Here is a 15,920-nt window from a genome sequence, read left to right as displayed (position 1 = left end):
AGGTATAGTTGATATACAACATTATGTTAGTTTCAGGAATAGTTGTTTATTTGAAAATAACATGGAGGGTACCTTTGGCAGAACTAAAACTTGGCTTTCTAAACAAAAATGAGAGTTGAGAAGGGTATGCTAAGGCACTTCAAGCATTTTATTAATGCTACTATCCTTCCTAATGCAGCTCTAGCCACATGCCTTCATGTCTGTAAGCATTCTGTCACTGACCACAGTGCCTTGCTTTAGAGCCCTGTGATTCTAAAGATGGTGTACCAAGTGCTGAAAGATTAACAAAACAGTTATTTCCGTTAAACCAAGTAATATGTATTTAACCTTGCAAATAGTGCATGCGTTTTCATTGAAATGGCACCTTTCCTGAACAATCTCTTTCCACGTATTCATAATGAACTGTGAATTCATTTAAATAATTTTATTTAGATTATTTAATTTATTTTTATGAATAATTATGTTACAAATAAATAATTATATACAAATATATAGACATGATTTAAAATAATTATACATACATGAATTTAATTCATTATACATAATTATACATAATGAGCTTAATTCATTAAGCAAATAAATAAAATACATTTGAAATTGAATACATTGTGAACTTTAAGTATTCACAGCCTGAAAATGAATATGTTGTGGCCGGAAATAACATGTAAATCAACAGAAGCAACAGCAGAAGGCTGTGGGTGATGACGATCCCTTTTGTACCAGGTGGCGTCAGGCCAAGTTGCGTACAGTCTTCGGAACAGTACCACTGGGTAGAACAGAGGCAGGTGGTGATCTGCTCCAAATGTAATGCTTTTCCTGCTACTGATAGAGAAGCACCACCTAACAGACGAAACCTTTATGCGTTTTTAGGGTGTGAACATTCTTCCGTTCCTCTCCCTTCACATCAGCAGATGATGGTCTACCAGACTTCTCTAGTACATACTTTCTGAGCCGTGTCTTGTGCCCTGTCAACCAGATCTTGACCCTTGCTCCAGGCAGCTCAGATAACTTTCATGACATTGTATGGTAAATTGAAATGACATGTTGTTAGACTGCTCTGTGGAGGTGGTTTTTGAACTCGTTCAATAAAAGAATAGCAGCGTGGGAGTAGAACATTTTGTGGGGGGAGGAAGGTACCTCCTTGGTCAGCAGGAGATTTCTCACTGACTGACCTTAATTAACTCTGATGTCACATGAAAAGGAGCTGTGCACGGGTACAGGTCATTGGGAGGGTAGGCTCCTGATGGTAGCCCGGTGACAGGCCTGATGATAAATGAAGATGCCCTGTTACACCATGACCCCTGAGAGAATCCAGCGTCAAGGAAAGAGCTCAGAGAGGTACACTGGAGACGCGCCCTTATAAACACTGATAGTAAGAACGTCGAGGTTATTAGAGTACTTCTTTCTTGGTAAACATCTTAAGCCACACAGAATTTTCTCTTTTAAGTAACTTATAAAGGAAAAATGAACAATGCCAATAACTCATGGATAGGGTGCAGACTGCCCAAGTTCTGACGATTTTAGACATCGGCCATGTCACTTGCAGATAGTGTGATGTCCTCTGTGCCTTGTACTGCAAAGCTATTTATGGATTTTGTTGACTGACAGTTAAATACAAATTGTAAGACAGCTCTAACACGCACTATAGCAGAATTATTCAAATGAACATATCTCTAGGGTGATGCCAACACTAACTGCTGAAATTAAACATTTAATGATTTCTTGTTTTTTGACCCTTGAATTCAAGACACAAATTCTATGTAAATGACTATTTTAAATTTTCTAGTAAAGCGTGGAGATCAGATGCTCGACATTTCATTTGGGGATTACTTTGGCAAAGACTTTAAAGCAAAAAGCCAGTGACTTCTAGCTTGCTATTGCCAAGTACGTGTCAATTTCCAAATCCCAGCCAAAAAGAGCTTTCCCTGTGCCTAAAACAACGGAGAAAATTCAAACACCTCCCCCCAAACCTCTTTCCCTATTCTACCTGCTTCCCCTCACCCTTCAAACAAACTTGTTGATGTCTTCACAGACAGAAATCCAAATAGATAGGTGTGTCTATGTATTTAGGTTAACAACCTTTTTTCTTTAAGGTTTTCCTGGACTCAATGCTAATTGTTTTGGGGGAAAAATTTTTTTTGAAAACGAATATCATGCCTAATCGTGGGGTTCAAGTTCTGCAGCTACCATGCAAATCCCCGTGGCTTTCCTATCTTTGATGTGGTCTGTTGGTGGATGGAATATGAACCCTTCGGTCTTTCTCCATCATGCCACAAACGAGAGCAACATGCACGGTGTAATGCCCCCCATCAGAGTGGGTGCTGTCAGCTTAGCTGGTGATGTGGTCATCATAGAAGATAGACATTCTAATAGTGCATTCAGTTACAATCTACACTTCGTATTAACTTATAAATGCTGTAATAGAGGCACAACACAGAGGTTGAGACCAAGATCTAGCTTTTTACTAAGCACTAGAAGCACTGGGAATTAATAGCCCAAACCAAAATTGTGGTAGTTTCTAGAAATTTGGATCACGTGCAGTTGCAGGCTTAACCTTTCCCCCAGCCTTGCCACCAGCCAGAAAGATTCTCTAAAATTTAGTCTGTGAGACTTAAGCTTTTAATAGCCTATGTCTTGGGGGAAAGAATACCTTCTTTTATTATGAATTATGTTTAATTAACCTCACACAACCTTGGTAAAGGCTCATGGTCTTAAAATCAAATTTTGGAAACATGATACTTGGGACTTTATACTTAGATAAAGAGGTCATTTATCATGTAGGATTATGTACTATTGAAAACATGGTATGCAGAAATCAAAGACAGATGCATCTCGCTTGAAATAAATCTAATATACAAAGCTTTGCATTAAAAAATAATCGGAAATCAATTTTAATATAGGAGGAAACACCAATAGGTTTCTTCAGGGAGCTCTAACAACATAATTTTTATGTGACTCAATTTGTTAGAATTCAATTTAAATAGTTAAAATTCAAAACAGGCCATTAGAAGTGACTTAAAATTAACATCAAATTAAATATAGAAGGGTGTAATTTGGGGAAACAATGAGTTTTCTGCAATATGTTTGTGAAAGTTCTAATACATAGAAGAGTGATGTTACCGAGCATGGAGGAAAAATGATTTCTCTAAAATCAGTCTTCTAAAGCTTTCAGCTGGAAAAATAACTAGTATAAAATCTAATACCAATGGGGTCATATGTGGCAGCAAAGTGAAAAATAGTTCCATATTCTGTGTCTTCAACTTATTGCTGTGATTACTTAATCATTAAAAAAAAAAAGTTTTATGGAGGTGGAGTTCATATACCATAAGACTCACCATTTTATTTTATTTTTTTAAAGATTTTATGTATGTATTGGAGGGGGAGCACAAGTAGGCAGAGGGAGGAGGAGAAGCAGGCTCCCCACTGAGCAGAGAGCTCAATACAGGACTTGATCCCAGGACTCGGATCATGACCTGAGCCAAAGACTGATGCTTAACTGACTGAGCCACCCAAGTGTCCCAAAACTCACCATTCTAAATTGCATAATTCGATGCTTTTTAACTGTATTTCAGAGCTGGGCAACTGTCACCACTATCTCATTTTAGAACATTTTCACCACCCCAGAAAGAAACCCATACCCGCTATTAGTCACTCCCCATCCCCCTCTACCCCTAGCTCCTGGCTCCCACTAATGTACTTTCTGTCTCTGTGAATTGCCTATACTAGACATTTCATACAAATGGAATCATTCAGTATGTGGCCTTTTGTAATGGGCTGCTTTTACTTAGCATAGTGTTTTTGCTTTGGGTTCTTAAATAAGAGAAATTTATTTTCTCACGGTCTGGAAGTTGCAAGCCCAAATTTAAGGTGTTGGCAGGTTTTGTTTCTTCGGAGGCCTCTCTCCTTGGGTGTAGACAGCTGCCTTCTCCCTCCATCTTCAAAGGCCTTTCCTCTGTGCACCAGCATATTTTCAAGAGTTTTCTAATAGTACCATGTATAAGTATTTCATTCCTTTGTGTTGCCAAGTAATATTCCATTGTCCGGATAGGCTACATTTTGTTTATCTCTTTGTCATTGATAGACATTATGGTTGTTTCTACTTTTTGGCTGTTAAAAGTAATATTGCTGTAGGTACACATTTGTGCACCAGTTTTTATGTAGACATATGTTTTTAGTTCTCTTGGATAGATACCTAGATACCTAGGAGTAGAATCGCTGGGTTGTATGTTTAACCAGTGTTTAACCATTTGAATAAACACCATACTGTTTTTCAAAGTGATGGTACCATTTTATAATCTGGCCAACACCATGTGAGTGCTCCAGTGTCCCCACATCTTCACCAACACTTGTTCTTGTCTGTCTTTTTTCATTTAATCGAACCTAGGACGTTTGAAGTGCTATCTTACTGTTGTTTTGATTTGCATTTTTCCTGCATTTTTTCCAGCATCTGCTCATGTGCTTATTGGTGGCCATTTATAAATCTTCTTTGGAAGAAGGTCTATTCAGATCCTTTGTCTATTTTTTAAATTGGGTTATTTGTCCTTTTATTAGTCATAATTATTTCTTTGACATGATTTCTAACTTGCACATTGGTATCAAACACTGTAATCTCAGGATCATAGAATTTTTAGGCTGGACGGAATTCTAAAAATCTGAGGCCATCCCCCGTCCCCCGTGCCCCCATTGGCAGGTGGAGAATCTGAGGCTTAAGTGCATGCCCATGGCCACAGCAAAGCTAGTATCTGAATTGGGGAGACGACTGACTCTAAATCAAAAAGGAGAAAACGTAGATGTTTCATGATTTATCTTTAGCTAAGGCCCTTTCTTACAGACAATAACCCTTGGAGTTCGATATAGTAGAGGTGACAGGAGGGGTGACATCTGGAAGGAAGAGGGGCTAAGAGGTTTGTCTTGAAGTTATATTCAACTGTTTTTGCTTAGGTCAATAAGCATCAGTTTTGTTTTTTTTTAAAGATTTTATTTATTTATTTGACAGACAGAGATCACAAGTAGGCAGAGAAGCAGGCAGAGAGAGAGGAGGAAGCAGGCTCCCCGCTGAGCAGAGAGCCCGATGCGGGGCCCGATCCCAGGACCCTGGGATCATGACCTGAGCCGAAGGCAGAGGCTTTAACCCACTGAGCCACCCAGGCGCCCCTAAACATCAGTTTTCTAATGATGCTTTTAGTCCAACTCTACAGAAGCATCTTCTTTCAGTCTTAAAAGTGATAGGCAAGGCTGTCTGGTTCCCAGCGACCTAGGGCAAATTTGCTCTGTCAGGATCCAGCGGGGTGGCTCTGAAGAAAGAGCCCGGCTCATTTGGGTTTGGCTTTGATTGCAAAATAAAGCCGTACTTTACTTGGAACTGTACTCACTCTTCCCCCCGAAGTCCAAGAAAGCGCTCTGTTCTGCGTGACGAAATGAAGGTAGAATGGAAAACTGTGTTTTGGAACCATCTTGGTGTGGGCATTCCAGTAGAGGTTTGGCGTGTGGGGAAGGAAAGACTTTTTTGTCAAAGAGTCATAATGTTCTATTCTCTCTCAACCTGCCAGACAATACAGAACAGAATGACAGTGAAGAAAATATTCAGACAAGAATAATACCCGTTTCAGGGTTCACCTACATCCCTGCACACATACTGGTTTTTAGGGCTATTGCACCGCAATGCTTGATAGCTGATTCTAATTATTCTATGAAGCATGTGGTAAAGCCCACTTCCATGGTCTGCGTGGTTTTTTGTTTTGTTATTTAAATAATAATTCTCCTGACAGAAGGACATCTCTTTGCCTGTCTTAACAGCAGCGATCCCTCCCACCCCCTGTGTGATTTTGCTTTCCACAGTTTCAGTCACCTGAAGTCAGCTGTGGCCCAGAAGCTGGGATCCTCCTTCAGACGTAAGGTCAGAAGGTCATTAATAGCCGCACCGTGCCCACATCTTCCCCCTTCACTTTGTGTCATCATGTAGGCCTTTTATCATCTCCCGTCCTCATCGGGAGAAGGAGAGTGCAGTACGAGAAGATATTTTGAGAAACAGAGAAGCCTTCACATAACTTTTATTGCAGTATGTGATTATAATTGGTCTATTTTATTATGAGTTATCATTGTTAATCTCTTACTGTGCCAACTTTATAAATTAAACTGTATCACAGGTGTGTATATATGGGAAAAAACACAGTACCTGGAGCGTTTGGTACTGTTGTGGTTTCGGGCATCCACTAGGCGTCTTGGAATGTGTCCCTGCAGACGAGGGGAGACTGCTCTATATTGTAGTGGACTTTGATGGAAACAGTGGTTCATAGACCACCTAATCACCGAGGGACAATTATTTGGTTCAACCAGACTTTTAGGCCACCATGGCAAACAGTAGAAAGTTCCGATCTTCATCTGAGGATCACAAGGGGAGAACTCCTGTTCGGTTCTAGCACTCTGCCCTTGGAAATAAGTAACCTGGGGATTTGTTTCTAATTGGGCAGTGTGACTCAGAGCTACTTGCTGCAGAGAGCAAACTGGTTTTCACGTGGCTATGGATATGTACATGTTTACATTTTACATTTTTGCAAAAATCACTACCAAAATTGAGGAAATACTGACCTACAGTAGATACTCAAAAAATGTTAGTCAGATCTTCATTACTCAAGTAGGGGTATGGACATTCAATTGCTTTAAAGAAATGTTTTAAGACCTAAGGTGACTTCAGAGCATTTGAGGAATAAATATTTCACTTTCCTTTTTCCCTATGAGTTTTCTTGTTAAACTGTAGTCTTGGCACCTCCATTAATTTTTATGAGATTCTAGTTTCCTATTAATTGAAGATGGTATACTCACAGTGTCCAGTTACTTGGAAATAGTTTCCTTCTACTTCTCCTTTCCTTTGTTTGATGAACTTCTTTAACCTAGCTTCCTCATTCTGAGTGCAAAACTCATTGATGTCAGTGGAGACTATATAGCAAAAAAGTTTTCTTAGCATTTTCCCCCTAAACTTTCCAATAACTCTAGTATTTTCTGTGTCTTATTTAACCAACCAGTCAGTTTTGTTGCTTTCTTTTGTTGGAAGGATGGAATGGGGAGTGCAGAGAGGAGCGCGTGGATGGCTGTGATTTGGGTCTTTGAGGTTAAAGCTTCTTTCTGATAAGGGTCAGGAGTATTGGTTTTCTACGGTGCTGATAAAGATTCATATGATTTGGAAATGAACTAGCAGGCACTGGGGTTCACCTCATGTCATGAAAAGGGAGGCTTCTTTCCCCTGGCTTCTCCTGGATGAGAAAGCACACCATCTCCACATAAACCACAGAGACCTCTCTAGGTCATGCCAGAATTTTACACAGGGAACTTTGCTGGATTTTTTCCAGCCCATGAACAACTACTCAATGAAATCTCCAGAATTCCATGCCATAAAGAAGGGCAGAAACTATTCTGGCCTGGAAATTTTTTCAGGATAGGTGTTATCAGTTCCTGGCTGTGGCTGTAGAAAATCTTAGTGTTCCTGTGGATCACTAAAGTTGAGCTCTCTGTTGCCTCAGGAAACTCATAAAGATGAATAAAGTACAAAATGCTTTGCTGAGTACCTGAATGGGTTGACTTATTCTCTGGGGTTGTTTGATGGACCAATTAGAGCTATATGAAACAGTGATTTTAATTTAAATTAGTTAATATCAAGTCATTTTTTTCCCTAGCAGTAATTTGATACCAGGACCTACTGTGTATAAAAAAGTTACTTTTATGTTAATTTGTATCCACCAGCAACATCAGAAATGAAGCTTAAATTAATGTAATATCTTTGCAATTACATCTCAGCAAAATATTCTCTGGCAGGAAGTGGGGGAAGCAGTTCTGCTAGATGGCAGTGACTGGGCATCTCCTCCACACCAGGGCAGCACCCTCGCTTAGAGGACCGAGCTCTGAATCCACACACCACGTCTGCAAGGTAGATCGTGGGTTTTCCGGTTTTATGCCTGAAGATACTAAGGAGCAGCAATGACGGCAGGCCAAGGCCAATGAACTAGGAAATGGAGAAATGAAACTTCAAATGCATATTTTAAAAACCGAGTCTAATTTTCCTTGTGATACTAGGACCCACAAGTAACACTAGAGAGCACTGCTAGACTTAACCGTGGAATTTGACATGTGTATCTCATCTCACAGATCTGTGATCTGACATAAAAGCCTAGAGGATTCAGCTCGGTCTTCTTTCTTGAATTCTACTGCATGAACCTATTTTTTAAGTAAAAAAGTATTCCCAAAGAATGGCTCCAGAATTGGCTTAACTTTTCTTCTAAGAATATCCATTCCCTCACGCTTGTCCCTGCTAACCCTGGGCCCCTGATCTCCTGCTTTTGCCAGGCATGTGCAGCTGCCTCCGTAGCAGGAGGGCGTGGAGGGAGGAAGAGGCGTGAGAGATCCTTATTAATATTTATTATGATGAGTTCATGCCCAAGGCCGCTTCAGGAGAGGATCACCCTCCATAGCATCCGTGGCTCCAAGATCACGGGACTGGAAATGTCAGAAAAGGAGTCAGGGATCCAAGGTCATCTAGCCCCATCTCTCATTTTCCAGATAAGAAAACTGAGCTCTGGAGAGAGAGTTGGCTTGGCTAGTGTCACACAGAGTCCCTAGGGTGGATATTATTAACGTGTTGTATAGAGATGTGTAGATTTCTAGACACCTTCGCTTGGCTTATCTCATTATCTCACAACATTCCCCATGAAGTATGCTTGTCAAATGTCACGTAGGGGTGAATAGTTCCCTTTTTCTCTTTCCATGATAGAGGGAACTTGGAGATTACGTAAGACAAACCAAAAGACTTCTAAAACTGATTGTTGGTCTATAATTGGTTTTCTGAAAGAGGAAACTGGTTCAGAAAGAGAAATGACTCACCCAAAATATCATGGCCTTGCTAATCATTGAGCTATGTCTAGAACCCAGAAAGCTTCTATACTTTGTTTGTATTTGGAAAGGAAGATCAGCCAGGCCTGTAGGACTAGATGACCCACCATGGTAGAAGTTCAGTTTTGAATGACACTAAATTTAATTAGACATTTAATCCTGAGAGTTTTTAATGTCACTTTATATTCTTAACATGGCTGCATTTAGGAATATGTTTGAATCTATTAATGTTCTGGATCACTGGGGTTTTGGATATTATTTAAATGATTTGGTAAACTAGGATGTATAATATTTGTGAACAAGGCTTGGACTAGAAAACATTGGTGAATTAAGACAAGTTAATATTACATGTACCTTTTTGCAAATGTAAGTAAGTTAAAGCTTAAAACTTGCCTTGATGGGAAGATACGACTTTAAGAAACCATGAGAAGACAATTTGCAAATAATACATTTCCAAAATTTGTTTTCCAGGATCTAGTTCAGGTTCAAAATTAAAAGGTCCTGAACTGAGTTTAAAAGGCACCCAGCACGTCATGCAAGCGGGCCAGACACTGTATCTCAAATGTAGGTAAGTGATGGTGTTGGTTTGGGGATAACCTGGTTGCCTTTTCTAAGGCCAAATCATTCCCTGGCAGAGTAGAAGGGGTTGCCTCTCAGAGAACAAAGGTGGGGACATAAGTGGTCTCTTGTACTATGCAGAGTGCAAGCCGCATGTATCTAGCTTCGCAAGGAGAGACTTACTCATTGGAGGGGAAAAAGGGAAGCATTGGCCTGAATGAACATCTTTGCGTGTTTCTTCCAAGTTGTTTAAAAGCTTTCTAACATTTCAAGACCCTCAGAATAGTGCTTCCTAATGATATGGATGCTTAGGACCTGGCCCCAACCCTAACTGTGTTTTGTTTTCTTATCTGTGATTGCAGAGGGGAAGCAGCCCATTCATGGTCTTTGCCTGAAACAGTGAGAAAGGAAAGCAAAAGGCTGAATATAGCTAAATCGGCCTGTGGAAGGAATGGCAAACAGTTCTGCAGTACTCTGACCTTGAACGCGGCTCAGGCAAACCACACTGGCTTCTACAGCTGCAAATATCTATCTATACCTGCTTCAAAGAAGAAGAAAACAGAATCTACTATCTACATATTTATTAATGGTAGGGTTTCCATTTTCTACATTCTGTTTGTTACCCTTTGCAGTGGGTTATAAATCCGCCCTGTTCCCCTGGAAAGTGGGCATTCCTAGCGATGAAGGAAATGGGCCAAGAAAGAGCTTCTGCCCTGGAAACTGGTGGAATGCATTTTTAATGCATTTCTTAAGGGTCAATTTCAACCATGATTTTCAAGGACGCAGGGTCAATTGTGTGTTCCCTGCAGGGAGAGACTCTTGTCTCTTCTTGTCTGTTTTGCTCACTAGATGTATCCATAGCACCTAGAACAGTGGCTGGTATGTAGCATAGCTGGATGAATAAATGAATGACAGGATTTTAGTTCTATGTCTTAATTATCTAGAAGAGCAAAACAGAATATAAGATTTTTTTTGTCCTTTAGCACAACTGCATTCACTTATATGTCAGAATTGTAAAATACTGCTCTTTCTACTAGATTTAAATATGTAATGTTGCTAACATCCCTTGAATGTTACAGAGTTGGTTCCAAAAATGTTGTTGTATTTCATGTTCATTAAGCAACTATTATAATGACATAAGAACTGGCATGTAAGCTTATATTGTAGAAAGGGCAAAAGGCAAAAATGAATCATTTTTCAATTACCGTTTTTATGGTACTCTTTTTCACTCCTCGAAAAATGAACATATGAAGTGATACTCAGAGGGAAGAAATGCAAAATCCTTAAAGAAATATCAATTGATGGTAGAAATGGATGCCCGAGAAAGAATAAGGAAAATGGCCTGTCATTTTGTTCTTCCTCATTTATCAGTTCCAGCCAATTTCCAAAACTTACTGAATGGGATTTTAAAAAAAACAACCCAAAAAACCCCTGAGGCTCTAGACAACACAAAGCAAAGTTAGTAGGCACCTCTGGCACAAAATCAAATTGAAAAACTAAAACAGGACAAGCCACCACCCGTGTCAGTAGCCCAAATATACAATATGGTGGGTCTACTTCCCAGTGAGGCTTCCCATGGAAGGCAAAACTACAGAATTACGTATTGGCAGGATTCTTTTTTTATTTTTTGAAGTAAGGTAACTAGCTAGTGTTTCACCCAAGTGTAACATATAATAACCCATAATTCAGGGGTGCCTGGGTGGCTCAGTCATTAAGCATCTGCCTTTGGCTCAGGTCATGATTCCAGGGTCCTGGGATTGAGCCCCATATCAGCCCCATATTGAGCCCCAAGGCTCCCTGCTTCTCCTTCTCCAGCTCCCCGTGTGTATGTTCCCTCTCTCACTGTCTCTTTCTGTCATAAATAAATAAAATCTTAAAAAAAAAAAAAAAAATCCAGGGGCACCTGGGTGGCTCAGTGGGTTAAAGCCTCTGCCTTCGGCTCAGGTCATGATCCAGGGGTCCTGGGATCAAGCCCCGAGCTGGGCTGTCTGCTCGGCAGGGAGCCTGCTTCCCTTCCTCTCTCTCTCTCTGCCTGCCTCTCTGCCTGCCTGTGATCTCTCTCTGTCAAATAAATAAATAAAATCTTAAAAAAAAAAATCCAGATTCAGAGCTCCTGTTTTAGGAGACAGTGGAGCAGCTGTATTTAGGGTGCTGTCAGAAACCTCTTTTTAGCTTTTATCAGCCTGATCGAGACTAAGCCACTTTTTCTGCATTCTGTTCTTCCAAACTCCTGTTTTTACATTTTGCACTTTTCCAGGGTCGGGGGTGGGGGTCAATTACAACTTACTAGCCATGCTCCATCATAGGAACATAGCCAATGTGCTTGAAAGTCTGAGGGGGGAGGTCAGCCTGGGATCTTGGCTTGGGGAAGTCAGCCCACGTCTATAGGAGGGAAGCGAGGGTGGCGGGCAGGAAATGGGTAGGGTGGAAAAGGTGCAGAGCCGGACAGACCTCCAGACAGCTACTTCTGCAGCTCAGGGAGAAAGCAGACACAAAATTTGATAGTGGTGAAAAAATAAAAAACTCAGCCATCTGTTCTCTTTTTCTAGTTCCACGTAGTATGTTATATTCTTTCTGGCACTAGTGGAGGAAAGAAAACACTTTTATTCCCATCTCTCCAGGGAAAAGCGGGAAAATTCATTCATACTAAAAGTCTCATAAAACTGTCTCCTGTGGGTTTATCAGAGTCTGACTTTCAAATCAAATACTTAAATGAGTAAAAAACAGACAAACAAACAAAAAAATCTCTTTTATTTTTTTTTCCTAAAAAAGAATGTTCAACTATCTTCACTTTTACCTTCTACATGCTTGTTGAACTGGGCCCTGAGTAGTAATGCTGGTTTTGTGGTTTTTCCCGATAGTGATGTTGATCTCAAAACACTCTCCTGAAGTCCAAGGGAGCTGTGATATAATTTATTAAGCAACGGTAACTTTTTCAAATAGCCTAATGTTTTATGCATTTCATGTTTTCATTATTATATCAATTCCTTTGAAAAAAGTTGGTCTTTAAAAAAAATTCATGAGAGACAGAGACAGAGGGAGAAGCAGGCTCCCCACTGAGCAAGGAGCCTGATCTAGGACTCAATCCCACCCAGGACCTTGGGATCATGACCTGGGCTGAAGGCAGATACTTAACTGACAGAGCCACCCAGGCGCCCAAAAAAAGTTGGTCTTATGCTTCCATTTTAATTGAATACTTACTACATTACAAGTTTAATTTCATTCAGGGGCACAAAACTTGTCCCCCATGACTCACAATTGTCTCTAGTGCTAATAAAACTCCGACCAGGTCCTGATACACAGCTGCTATTGCTCCTAGGTACTAACTGGTTATCACTTATTTATTACTGTTGAATATTTACTTCAGAGCTCATTGTTCTGTTTGGAGAGTTTCTGCCCTGATAAGCATCTGTGGATGTATTGGCATTTCACTTTGATTTCCATGAAGTTGAGAAACAGCGTTAGATAAATCTTTTTTTTTTTTTTTGAAGATTTTATTTATTTATTTGACACAGAGAGAGAGAGAGATCACAAGTAGGCAGAGAAGCAGGCAGAGGGTGGGGAAGCAGGCTCCCTGCCGAGCGGAGAGCCCGATGCGGGGGCTCGATCCCAGGACCCTGGGATCATGACCTGAGCCGATGGCAGAGGCTTAACCCACTGAGCCACCCAGGCGCCCCTAGATTAATCTTTTGAAAAAGACCTAGATTTGTAGTCTGATAGGGACCCAAGAAAAAGAGTCAGGGCTGTATAGCTTTGTCTGTGTAGAGCTAGCACGTGAATTATAACCAAACTATCATCTAGACATCGTTGACGGCCTGCTGGGTAATGGGCACACTTCCCACCTGAGCAGTGATTCGGACATATCTGATATGTGATGTACAGAGAAATCAACCTCACTACTTTGGCATTACAGCTTTTATAAAGTCCACCAAGCCTCTGACCTAATACATTACATCAATTTAATTATTCAAGTAATTATATTTAACCACTTTAATTGCTAAATTTTCTGGTAAATTACCATTTCCTTTAATGTAATAACGTCTTACATTTGTAAGAAGTTTCGTTTCAACAAACGGTTTTGTTTACATTATGCCATTTAATTCCCACAACAACCCCGTAAAGCATCCCTCTCTTCATTTTACAAGTGAGGAACCTAAGATCCATTTCACGTTGAAGCTACAAGGGGGAGTGACCGCAAAAGTATTAGCCGCAGAGTAAGGTAGTCAGATTTTTCCTTTCAGAGTCTCAGTGGTACAAGGAGATCCAGAGAGGGCAAGGCAGAGGTGGGAAGACCAGGGATGGGGCTGTTGTGCGCATTGATGCAGGGGAGTTGTGGTCTGAGGTCACTCTGAGAGCTGTGGGGAAGGAGAGAAGTTGGGGGGGTTGGAGGGATTCAGTTGGCCTTGGTGAGCAGTTGGGTCATAGTGGCTGAGGAAGAGGAGTCAGAGACCCTCGGAATTCTGGACGGGTGCCTGGGCGGCTTGTACCCATAGCCAAGTAGAGCTTTGTGTCCCTGAATTACACTGATGTGAAGACAGTCATCGCCCTCTTTTGATATACCCTTGGCTTGTTCTTGATAAATGGTGGTTGAATGGCAGTACCTGAAAAAATATTGTATACATTCTAGAAAATTGCCTAGCAAAATGAATGGAATCTCCCCATAACTACAGCTGCAGAATTCTGGATCATAAAGAAAAACAGATTGTAAAGCACTCCTCCATGCTTTGCTAATTGCAAAACAGAGAGATTTCTAGATGAATAGTAATGTAAGGCCTCCTAAGGTGGTGTTCATCCCCTTCGGAGAGAACGAATGCTTTTGCGTGGCTTTTCTGACCCTCTGGTATACATGAGAAATTGGCTGCAGCTCAGCCTTTCCTAAAAGTTGGAGGATTTCTTTGAAATTAGTTTTGTAATATATGAGTTGTGGCCATAAAGTAAGAAAGTTGAGCAGAAGAGTTTTTAATGGCATCTCCGGAGTATGTGCTATCTTGTCAGCGTCTCCGGTTTAGTTAGGAAGACCTTGAACTTAGCATGCTGAGCTCCCCACACGGTGAAGTCAGCCTGAATTCCTCCTCCCTCCACAACCAAGCCTTTCAGGGCTCTTTAAAGTATAACGTCTTCCTATTGGGTAAGTATCCTCTACTTCTTCCCTGTAAGAGAAACTTGTCTCTTTTTTTCTGCTTCTCTTTACTGATTGTTTTTCTCTGAGTCTATGAAAGCAAAGGGGTTGAGGCATTTTCCTGACAGATTTTCCTCCACTGGTTCTCTCATTTGTGTCAAACTGGTAAGATGTGCATAGCAGCTTCATTTTAGGTAAAAAAACAAACAAAAAAACCCCAAAACTATCAGACCCACTAGGTACATCACTGAAAAGTAGTAGAGGTTCTGTTGACTCAGATATTCTGGGACAGGCGGGGTGCCTGCCTGGCTCAGTGGGTAGAGTGTGGGACTCTTGATGGTGGGGTCAAGAGTTCAAGCCCCACGTTGGGCATAGAGGTTACTTTAAAAAGTGTTTTCCAGGTATCCTGGGAGAAAATAATCATCATGCCTTCATGTAAATGAGAGAAAGCTCTCCCTGGCTGTGCGGTGGAGACACAGACCTTCTGAGAAGGGTCCTGTGTTCTCACTTGTACAGATTTTCCTAAAGTGCTTTTACATAATGATCTCTGAGATAGACTATGTTGGTATTATTTCTTCCATTTTATATACAAGAGAGCCGCCTCCGTGACCTTCAGAAGACAGAACTAAGAAAATAACAAGCCAGGTCAGGGATCTAGGTCTGATCCCTAGCTATTCAACTTGGTACACAGAGAGAGCTATATCTCTCTTCCATGTCGCATGAGCTAGAACATAGCAGTGGAACAGTGTGTATGCAGATAGCCCCAGCTGGGCTCTGTTCCCCACAAGTGACAACACAAAGTTCTCTGGGATGGGGATTTGTGGCTCTAAGGTCCGTCGCTCAGAAAAACACTCTGCCACCAGCTTAACCTGTCATTCCTCAAAAAAAGAAAAAAAAGAAAAAGAAAAAAGATACTGAATCTGAAATTTAAAAAAATTTTAATAACTAATATATATTCTAAAAAATTAAAATAACAATTAGTTTAATAGTTTGAAGGCCCCGGTACCTGGAACTTAAGCGGAGTGGGAATAGCCACCCAGGCGCCCTGAGGAAGCATTTTTAAATAAAACTTGTGTTTCCATCTTACACACATATGCACACACACATACCCACATGTAGGTAAAAGACATCAGCGTGTCTGTGTGTGTGAGTGTGTATGTAAGATGGAAACAGAAGTTCAGAGGGTCTGATGTGAAATGTGTGTCTTATTGTGGAACTCAGAATAAATATGTTTAAAATTTCGAACTGATCAAAGTTTAAACAGGTAAATGTATGAAAGTGTTAACCTGGTTTAGACAAGGTAGGTCCTATCTGTACTTTTTATTTAGGAAAAGAGCACCAGGGGCACCTGGGTGGCTCAGTG

General features: G+C 40.7%; 1 protein-coding gene across 1 annotated transcript in view; it reads left to right on the top strand.

Annotated features, from left to right (window-relative positions):
- LOC111158583 (fms related tyrosine kinase 1) overlaps positions 1–15,920 on the top strand; it is a 173,494-nt gene that overhangs the window by 16,559 nt on the left and 141,015 nt on the right. The window contains exons 2-3 of the mRNA XM_022520705.1: positions 9,352–9,448; positions 9,801–10,027. Of these exons, the coding sequence (XP_022376413.1) occupies positions 9,352–9,448; positions 9,801–10,027 (324 nt within the window). The remainder of the gene's footprint in view (positions 1–9,351; positions 9,449–9,800; positions 10,028–15,920) is intronic.

The sequence above is a fragment of the Enhydra lutris genome, unplaced genomic scaffold, assembly GCF_002288905.1.
Source record: "Enhydra lutris kenyoni isolate GAN:26980312 unplaced genomic scaffold, ASM228890v2 scaffoldscaffold60, whole genome shotgun sequence".
Lineage (NCBI taxonomy): Eukaryota > Metazoa > Chordata > Mammalia > Carnivora > Mustelidae > Enhydra > Enhydra lutris.
The sequence above is the reverse complement of the archived record's forward strand: the minus strand, read 5'-3'. Positions and strand labels throughout refer to the sequence as shown.